Below are 11132 nucleotides of genomic sequence, written 5' to 3'. Positions count from 1 at the left end.
AAATTGTATTAAAAATAAATTTATTAATAAATGGTTACATAATATAATTAAAAATAAATTGTTGTTTAATAAATTTTTTAAAAATAAATTGTTATTTCATATAATTAATAAATTGTATTAAAAATAAATTTATTAATAAATGGTTACATATTATTTTTAATAAAAACTAAAAGTTAAATAATAAAATCATTATTTCATATAATATTAATTAAAAATGATACTTACAATGTTTACATTCTTAATATTATTTAAGTATAATTACAAATTACAAGAGATTAAAAAGAAATTAATTTCGACGTTGATTGGGATCTTCATCGACGAAATGACTATCAGTTTCACACTTACACAAACTCGAACCCGGTGACCACGACCTAATGGTTGTGTTGAGGTAGGTATAGGAGGGGTTGTTGTTGTGGACGGATAAGCGTGGTTTGAAAAATGGGTGGTTGTTCACGAAAAATTTCGAATGCTTCAAAATTCTCGAAATCCATATTAGGAGAAAAGTTGTTTAATATTTGTGTAAATGAGGCGAGGTTTGGGTTTGAAGGCTCTATGGTTGCGATGTAATAGTCGCTCACATCGGTGGTTGTTGAACAATCAAAGTTAGGTGGTGGTATGGGTGTGTAGTTATGTGGGGGGCGTAGGTATGGTTGTTGTTGGATTTGAGAAGTGTAGTTTATAGGGTTTTGTGGTGTTTGGTATGGGTAATTAGTTGGTTTTTGTTGTGTTAGTGTGTGGTAGTTTGGTTGTTGGTATGAGGTGTGTTGTGTCTGGGTTTGGTAGTTTAGTTGATGGTATTGGATGTATTGTGTTTGTTGTTGGTAAGGTTGTGTATATTGAGTTTGTGGTTCATATTGGGTGGAAGTCGAAGTTTGTGTATAATGTTGGTTGGGAGGGATTATTGTTTGGGGGTTTGTTAATTGTGGTCGTGGTGTAGTCGACATCTGTGATGTGTAACAGTGTTGACGGGGGTCAATAAGTAGTTGTTCAATTGACGCGTATTATAATGGAAGATGTTGAAGCCAATTAATATATTCTTCGGTTGGCTTCATTTCTCCCTGAAACGTTACCGCAATCAAACACAGTTGGTGTCAGTTTTCCCAAAGTTGTTGTTCATTTCTATTCAACGTTGTGTAGCTATAATTCCATGACTCTTGCATAGTCATGGTATGTTGTTCTTAGAGGCATTTAGGAGGATTGGGTATGTCTTGATAATACCCAAATTGCAATTTTACCCTATCTGATTTATGCATTTCAACGATCCACAAGCACAAGATAGGTGTCGTTGCACTCCAAATCAAATGATCATCATTCTCCAATGGGGGGTATCCAAGATATGGCCTCCATTTATTTTTATTTGACAAATGTTTGGCATTGATTTTTATTTTTTTCAAGAGCGTTGTCCGCAGAAGTTTATTAACCACGGGCAGAAGATTACTGACTTGCCTCAATCGAATGAGGATTGGTTTCAGGAAGTTTTGTCCTATCTAGTCTGAAGGACTTGTGCATGATCGGTTATACTACGGTCAACCACGGGATGCTTAATGCATTCGTGAAAAGATGGCACTCTGAGACCTCGTCATTCCATCTCCCGCTTTGTGAGATGTTCATCACACTCGACGATGTCTCGTGTTTTCTACATCTTCTAATTAGGGGGAGACTCCTAGATGATGGAAGGATTATCAAAGACATGACACTCAAGATGATGGTAGACTATCTAGGGTTGATCCAAGGGAGGAGAATGAGGAATTTGATAGGAGCAGGGGGTTTCATGCTAGATTTGAATACCTGAAAAATGTATATATAGAGGAGCTCCAAAAAGCACATCAGACTACAGGTGATGACGAGCAGGTGGGGCTCCACAGAGCGCATGCTATGAGAGCATACTTGATATATTTGGTTGGCACTGCGATTTTTGTGGACAAGAGTGTCACTTATACAAATATCGTCTATCTATAGTACTTTAAGGATTTCGATCGGATCCATGAGTATAACTGGGGGCGCTTGTTTGGTCTAGCTGTACTCGAAGTTGAAAGAGGGTTGTATGTGGAAGACGAAGCATGTCACAGACAACATCAAACTACTAACGGTAATAATTATTGATCTTTTAATGTTTCTTTGTCATTTTCATTTCATCTTTGCAAAGTCATTATTGATAATTCGTGTGTTTCAAACTTTTCATTTCAGGCTTGAATCCTCCAGCATATCTTGCGCATCTCCGGTTGGACGAGTGTACCGACTTACACTGAGGGATATGTCGCGTGCTACTGCTTTTTCCCCACTCAGAGGGAACCAGACGACTCAGTCTTTCAGAATGTATCTTGTTCGTTTGGTTGCTAAGGAAATGCATTTCAACAACTATGTCGATCACCGTGAGACGCGGCCATTTGACGAGATAGTGTTATACTCTTGATGATTAGCCTGCGGATCGCGTCCCACTGCTTTTCATATGCCTGAGCGCGTCATGAGAGAGTTTGGCTACACTCACATCAGACATCCTGTTGTCTCTGCTCCTACTACTTTGACGTGTAGACAAATAGATGGCATGTTTAATGATTATGAGAGTCATCTGGTATCATATGAGGCACGGAGTATCATAGTCGTGAGCGAATGGAGCTACGTCGAAGGGTATATCAGATGGCTCTTCAGGATGTCACATTCGTACATGGTACAGGATGTTCGAGGAGATCCGTCGATGTCAGCTCATCGGAAGATACTAGAGGAGGAACTAGCACAATTAAATCATGATGAGGATGCCTTGTCTAGATGTCGACGCAATGTGGAGATTGCGCAGGCAAGCATTGACAGAGGTATCTTCCCAGATAGGTTTGATGTAAGGCAGGTCCTAATTGCCATCATGACGGAGGCATTGATGTATCGGAGACAACGTCGGAGGAACGGGAAGGATTGATGGTCGAGGACGTAGAAAAGTTAAAGGAGACATATGAGATAGAGAAGATGTAATCAGACATACACAGTAGTGCATTAGTATATAGTAATAGTACTTGTATTTTATTTTGATATCATGTTACTTTATCGTTGTTCTCGACTTTTTTTTACATTTATTGATCTTTTATTTATATATATGACATTTTTGGACCATCTGGACTTATGTACGTCATATTTTACATATCGTTTAAATCTTCATCTGATTATGCATAAACAAAATATAACATGAAGAATTTTGTTCTGATCCGTTACAAAGATACATCTGCGTAAAATAAACGGAGATGCAGCTCTGACACAATAAAATTGTAAAGTGGCTTCTAAGTGTGACGCATGGTATACGTTTTAAATTGTTACGGAGATGCATCTCCGGATTATTTTAATGTTTAATTAGAATTTAATACGTCTAAAGATGTATCTTCGAAATATGGGGGACATTTTAATATTTTTGCGTAGTGCATAAGTGTGTAAATATCATATAACGTGCATTAAAAAATTTCCAGAATTTTATCTACAAACAAATCCAATATTTGTATACACAATACTCCATCTGTTCAAATTGATGTATTTGATAAATCACACACACAAAAAAATAACAGATAAATCTTTATTCATTTTATAGACACGAATCTTATTTGCATTGTTGAAGAACTAAATTGTTTTTAACCAAGACTTAAAATCAAGATGAAATTTACATTACTCAGTAAACTCTTGTAAACTCTAATGACAGATAAACTCATTTTAAGAAAAAAGAATTCCAATCACATTGATCATCATAATAACACTTCAAATATTATTGTGCAAATAATTTAGCAAAACAAAACAAGACAAAATTCCAAGTAACATAAGAAATTCAAGTCCTAGAAAACAGACTACCAAAACCGTAACTACATAAAACTATAATCTCATACGGATACATACCACTGTGTTTTGACAAGTCTCAACACAATACCTGGCACGCATTTCAGAAGTCGGTTTTGTGAGAAAAATCTCTTCTGTTGAAACCTGTTGTATGTTAGTGAATCTCTTGTCTGTCGTAGAATTAGAAGGTCATTTTGGCATTATGTTGATACTTGACCTCAGGTCACAAAAGAGGCCACTTTTTTAACAAAGTGACTTAGATTCTGGTATTCATCATTTTGACACCAATTGCTTCATCGACTTACATTATAAGCTACTTTCTGGTCTGCATTACTTCACCCGTCGTGCAACTTTTCTCTTATTTGACGGCCCACTTTTCTTCTCAAATCTTTTTCTCTTCTTAGCTTGGTTTTGGAATGATTTTCCAACTAAAGAAGGGATTTGTTTCAACGCAAAGCTTTTTGCTACGTGCCCCAAGTGAAGTTTCTTGACCATAAATATTCTTTTCAGGTCCCCGCGATGTGCTGTGTATGCACGGACCCAAGAGCAAAATGCCTTCTTGGCAAGTTCATCCATATGGGGCTGAAAAAGATAAGCCAACAATCTGTTACTGAATACAAACAAGAAACAGAAACAAAAACAAAAACTGTGATACTTCCACACAAATGTAGAATTCAATTAGACTAGCAATGAGGATGATCACCTTGGAAGAGAGGAAGGACTCGAGTGCCTTCTGGAGACACATGATCCAGGGATGCATGTCTATGAAAACAGAATTCTTCATGTTTTTGTGTCCAGACATTGGGAAACTGTCCAACACTTTGAGGAGAGGATACTCTGTTAATGAGACACCGTGTTTCTTCAAATCTTGTAAATAGTCTATTTCAGCAGGTTGCAGAAATAACAATGACTCTCCTCTTTCGCCCAGTCGAGCTGTTCTTCCAACTCTGCATTAATGATTTAATGATAGTTCGTAAATAAGAGCCTTTTGAATCATATTGTTTGATTATTATTTTTCATAAACAACTTTGGAAGGCGCTTCTGAATCTACTAGATGAGATATCTAGTGAAACAAGCCCCCGCATACTCACAGTTGTGTAAAGTAACACTTTAGAGTAAAAGTAACCTATCTAAAAATATAATTTGTTTGGATATAGAGTTTAATGAGTAAGCACTTACAATGTCATCCAATAGGAATTCATCATTCACTCATGTCATACCATAAACTTAAAAATTACAGTTTGATATGACGGGATACATGATGGTGATTGGTTCACAGTGTAAAATTATTTTACACTATCAATTTTACACTGTCAGTGCATATCCCATTTTCTCTTGGATATAAACAGCTCAACTAAGTATTTATAGCATAAGAGTTCATCACATAAGTCCTTATGTATAAGCTATTTCTAAAGCAACAGATAAAATTAAGTCAAACTATGTTTCGTATAAGTTATCAGTTGTTTTTAGTGAGAGCTGGAAATAAGTTAAAAACAGTTTATGGGGATGTCATTTGTTGACTTTGATTTGATGTGTAATTTGGAGTTTAAATCGTGTACATATGTAACAATAATATTTTAATATAATGTGAAAATATTCTTGTCCTTTTAAAACATTTAAAACACAGTAAAGAGGCCAAATTTCTTGGCATCTTTATTTGGATTAAAATAGAAAAAACAGAAAGCATATATTATGAATTAGGTACCTATGCACATATTCAGTAGCTTCTCCGGGAGAATCATATTGTATGATGCATCTAACATTTGGAAAATCTAGGCCTCTGGCAGAAACGTCAGTAGACAAAAGAAGGGCAGATTTATCAGTTTTAAAGGCCTGAAAACTGGTCGTCCTGTCCTCCTGTTCCATATTACCATGTAGCCGAAGAGTTTTGCATCCAAGAAAAATTGGTCTGTTCCCTTCTTCAGTTTGTGGATGTGATGAGAAAAGGAATTCTGTTAACACCGAATAGTGAAAGTCCACTGCATCACATGTTGAAAAGAATACTACAACCTGTGGAGTCAATAGGTGAATGATGTGATTCATTAAGTAGTGATTCATTAGAATAAATCAGGATTCGATATGGGACTCATGTCCAAAATATATAAACACTAGGGATTCCTATAAATTGGGTTCAATTTTGTATCTAATCAAGGATGACTAGCATGAATCTTAAGATACTGGTAACCATGTTGAAAATAATTGAAGAATATGCCGAGTGCAAAATCTACTGATTTAGATTTAAACGACCAAAGCCCCACCTTCTGTGAAGGTTCCCTTTCAAAAAGATGCTTTAGAACTGAAAGAAGTGTAGCAAGCCGTGATCCACAAGGCACTGCATAATAATCCAATTAGGTAAGCCAGATCCTAAAACATTATGCTACTACACAAAAAGCTTACAGAAGAAATTTATAATTATCACATACCCTTCAAATATCTTTGAATCAACTGTTCAGGCACTTTATAAGCTCCAACTGCTGCTATTTTATTGGAATACTTGTCTTCATTGTCTTCATCAGAGTCGGAATGGACAAATCTAATTTTTGAGGTCGGTTCCATTGTTTTATCATCAATACCAATCATCACCGGATCCTCTAAGCTAATTTTGGCAAGGTGGTTTACTTTCTCATTTAAGGTTGCCGACAAAAGCAAGTTCTGTCTTTGAAATTTAGAGGGTCTTGTAACTGTATTCTCTTGGTCCTCATGCCCGGTCTTCATTGAACCTAAAAGATTTAGTATTTCTTGTATCTCTTTTCCAAATCCTAATTCCAAAATACTGCAAAAAAAAACGAACATGTGTTAGGCGAACTCATCCATGAGATAGTAGGTAGCATATTTGCTTAGATATGGTAATTTCTATTGCAGAAATAGATGAAAACCATACCGATCAGCTTCATCAAAAATTATCCAGCGCAAATTTGTGTGCAAGAATGATGCTGTATTCTTCAAGTGATCTAAAAGGCGCCCAGGAGTTGCAATAAGAATTGATATGCCTAAATAAGAAACACAAAGGATTAAAAAGTTGTCAATGTTTGTCAGAAAATTTATACAATGTTTGTCATCCTGATATTTCCTTTTTGTGATAGATAAATTTTCTTTTGAACATAAATATAGTTGTCAACGTTGTTGTAATTGATATCCGACCTAGAATTGGATTCCAAAGAGATAACACTTTTTATTTTAAAAAATAAGAATAAATTTCAAAGATCATAACAGCATACCATTGGAATTGCCAATGCACGCAAAAATCATAAAGATTGAAAGATCTTACAAGATCACTATTTTAACTACCTTGAAAGATACTATAACACCACTAAACCTTTTCTATTATAATTATATTTCCACGAGATTTAATTTTTGAACAACTAATAAAGAATAAATTTCAAAGACGATTAAGTCAGAAGATGAGCATTGATGATGAATAAACATGATTTCTACCTTTGCGCAGCCTGGCTTTCTCCTTTGATCTACTCTCACCACCCATAATGTATCCTGGAACAATCCAATGAAACCGATGCAATAACTTCTGAAGAATTTCATGAACCTGCAAACATAACTCACGCGTTGGTACAAGAACCAACGCTATTGCCAATAAACCCATTAAACCCGTGAAATTGATAAATACTCTTAATGCTATAAAACAGTGAAATAGTAAAATATTATCTGTCTCAAACAAATAGGTGAGTTTGAAAACAAAACAAAAAATGACACAATGATACTAAATAGAGTTCAAAACAATAACAACACGCACCAAATGTTCCATCGGAGCGGTCAATTCGCTTATCATAACTCTGTAAATGATGAATTATCGGAGCAAGGTATGCAATCGTCTTCCCCGTGCCAGTAGCAGCATTAACTAGTCTAAATTTTCTCATTAAAGAACTCCATAGAATAACAAAAACAGGTTATAGCATGAATTAACATAGTCCCTCCATTCAGAAACAGAAATTACCTATTGTTTTGAAACAAAAATACAATTCTAAAGGTACAAAGGATACGCGTGACGGCCAGATAGAACAACAGGAATGGCTTGAGCTTGCACTAATGTTGGACCTTCAAAACCCATTCTTTCTGTTCAAACAAAATTTGAAAAATACATAAACAAAATCCAAAAAAAAATCAAAATTTAGGATGATGGAAGCTTGTTTATGAGCTGAATTAAGATTCAAAACACTGAACTCAAGAAAAAAAAGAGATAGGGATTGAAGAAAAAGTACCGCGAAGTTGGTCACATAAGGTTGGGTGAAGACCAAGGCTAGAGAAGGTGCAAGAAGCAAAAACGTTATTGTCTTCTTTGTTGGTTCCATTAGCAACGGCTTTCTTTTCGCTGTCTTTGTTTTTCACCACTTGAGTTTTGGACTTTATCTTCGTCCCCATTCTACTTTGTTCCGAATTGTTATTTTGTCGGCACCGTGGAGGGAGGTTGTGGAGGTAGGAAGGTAAGATGTTGGCGAGTTGGTCTGAGTTGGGAAGTTCGTCGAGTTTGGAGACAAGGAATGCGGTGGTAGAATCGGTTCCACGGCGGAAGAGGAGATGGGAGTGATGAGCGATGAGAGAGAAAAGGTCTTGAGTGTTTCAAAAATTCTTTGGGCCACGCTTCATTTTAGGCCCAGTTCACAAATTATAGTGATTATCAATTATTTTAGGAATAGCTAATCCCACCTCATGTATTTTTAAGTGAGATGTCTTTTTTTGATATAATTTATCCTAAAGATGCATTTTTGTATTTACACAAGACAGAATTCAGAGATGCATTTTTGAAACCAATCCATAGAGTAATTTTTCACTTTGGTTAAGAGATGATCCGATGAACTTAATGATATATTATAGTTATAATATCATTTTCAATTTTTTATAAATTAAACCACACACTTTCATAATAATATGAAAATGACGTATATAAATTAATAAATTCGGAGTACACAATAAAGTCAAAAAACATATAGAACCAAATATAGTGCTCCTTATACAAATACTAAATATTACTGCGTATGACAGACTCAGACCCCCATTTCCTACGTTGTAGCCTGTATTGTCATGCTTCCCCCATAATGGCATCTAGAGCGTCACTCGCCTCAAAGCCATCCGAAAAGAGTTCTCTATCAATACCCATCTGCACAATCTCCATGGTATTGTGACATATAGGCAACACATCAACAACATGATTTGTCCTAATTTGTTCCTCCTCTTGTATCTCCTGATGAGCTGGTCGAGGTGGGTCTCCTAAAGCATATGGTGTCATATAAGGATGTGACACTTAGAAATACCATTGGATGTACTCATGTTCAACACTCTAGTCGGTAGGAGATATGGTATTTTGTGTCTCATCTGGTACCAAATGATTAATAAAATCATCATACATGACACCCATATTTCTACGTGTCATAGAGGGATGAGCAGACTCTGAAGGGTCTCTAGGAATAAATTGCATTTAGTCGAACTAGCGTATGACGTGTTCAGACAGGTGTGGAAACATCAAATGTGAAATGCAAGCAACCATCCCGATTATAAGGTTATGTCATTAAAACAGACGTGTCTCAAGTGATCAGCGTACATATGGAATTATATAACCTTTCCTACCAAGCGGTCAAGATACACTTTGTATGGCTTCGTCGCCTCATTCCCTCTAAATGGGATGAATGCACAGGCATGTAACATTTTCTCAATGTAGGTCAGAGCACATGACCAGTCGGATATGCGTAGGAAGTGTTGAAGGATTCAAGCTTGAAAATGGTACATATGAAGTGTTAGTAATAGTGTAGTAAAAGTGTTATGAAAATAACACACAAACACAAAAAGATGCATAAATATTAATGTCAACAGTGTGATATTGTTTGCCATCTATTTGGTCTTCCACATATACCATTCAGCTAACTTGGAGTAGGATAGACCAAACAAGCGCCCCCCTGATTGTACTAATGGATCTTATCCAAGTCATCGAAGTAGCGCAAGTAGATCAAAACCACATAAGTGGCAATCTTGCCCATAAAAATGGGTGTACCAACCAAATACAACAAGTCAGTTTTATGATGCGTAACTTGCTCTTCAATACCAGCGGCCTGCTCTACTACATGCAGGTGTTGTGTATACAACCTCTCTAGGAATCGAAACCTAGCATGAGCTGATCGAGTGGCTTCTAACTCAGTATGGCTTCCCTCGGGTCAACTCCTAAATAGCCTACCAACATCTCTAGTGTGTCATATGTGTTAATCTTGTCATGATCTAACAGTATCCCCTTGATCGGAAGATGAAATAGGCAACAAACATCATCTAATGGGATATATATCTTACTATGTGGAAGATGAAATGATGACGTCTTCGAGTGTCATATGTCTCTACAAATGTTGACAACATGTCATGGTTAACTATAACATAGTTGATCCTACACAAGTCTCTCAACCCAGATAGTTGTATCACATCCTGAAACCACTGTTCATTAGGCTGCGGCAAATCGGTAATCGTCCAACCATGGTTGATGCATTTTAAAGCATCATTGTCTTGCAGAAAAATAAATAATTGTTAGAAACTTCAAATACTATAATAGATATGTTTTTCAGAGAATGTATACAATTAAATTTTACCTCCGCATCCCATACAGGTCTGGCAGCATGGTCCGGGTATAAAGGCAGCAACAATAAGTCAGACGAGCCTCCTTCAAACCCATCGGATTCTTGTGGTGTTTCGGGTACCTGTTGTGCCTCGGGTTCTTGAGTAGGTGACACATGTCTCCTACGGGAAGACGATGATGCATGAGCACCAGAAGTTGACGTTTCATCATCAACCAAGCTAGAAATGACATGTGTCTGAGATGATTGAGTTATTTCCCTCATAACCAATATATGTTGCACAACTCTGTCGTGCCTTAATCTATCTAGGTTATCATAATGTGTCTCGAAGAGTAATGTGTTTGGAATATCAAAATTTATGAATGTTCTTCTAAAATTATGGCCATTTTATTTCATTTATCTGTAGAAATGACCCTTCTTTAAAAACCCGACCAAATTACAACCCATGAAAGTCATTAGTGATCTATGTTTTTGTATTCTCAAAATGATATGCTTAGATGACTGCATGAATTTATTAAGATGTTGGCAATATTATTGGATGAGAGTTCATGTCTTGCATATTGATTTTCAATTCTTTATTCATTTGTGAAGAAAAATGTTAGGGGTGATTCAAGAATGGGATATGTTATTGCCTTGTAATGTATGAAATGAAGTTTGTGTTTAGATCTTGTTTCATACTCATGGTTTGATTCTAGGGTAGTGATGAGCATAACGTTTGTATGTGCATTCTAAACTTGAACAATTCATTTTCATATTTTCTTT

The 11132-nt window shown here is 36.1% G+C and overlaps 1 protein-coding gene across 1 annotated transcript; it reads right to left on the bottom strand.

Moving 5' to 3' along the window:
• Positions 1 to 3712: 3712 nt before the first annotated feature.
• On the bottom strand, positions 3713 to 8449 carry LOC127136046 (DEAD-box ATP-dependent RNA helicase 17). The gene is made up of 10 exons (XM_051062651.1): positions 8022 to 8449; positions 7803 to 7875; positions 7556 to 7665; positions 7243 to 7386; positions 6689 to 6797; positions 6231 to 6580; positions 6066 to 6139; positions 5513 to 5817; positions 4511 to 4754; positions 3713 to 4389 (listed from the first exon to the last, which is right to left on the bottom strand). Exons 1-10 carry the CDS (start codon positions 8179 to 8181, stop codon positions 4138 to 4140), a joined length of 1821 nt encoding a protein of 606 aa, XP_050918608.1. The 5' UTR covers positions 8182 to 8449; the 3' UTR covers positions 3713 to 4137.
• Between the last annotated feature and the right edge of the window lie 2683 nt (positions 8450 to 11132).

Source organism: Lathyrus oleraceus, chromosome 1 (genome assembly GCF_024323335.1).
Source record: "Lathyrus oleraceus cultivar Zhongwan6 chromosome 1, CAAS_Psat_ZW6_1.0, whole genome shotgun sequence".
Classification (NCBI taxonomy): domain Eukaryota; kingdom Viridiplantae; phylum Streptophyta; class Magnoliopsida; order Fabales; family Fabaceae; genus Lathyrus; species Lathyrus oleraceus.
Note: the sequence above shows the minus strand (reverse complement) of the source record. Positions and strands in the feature narration are given on the sequence as shown.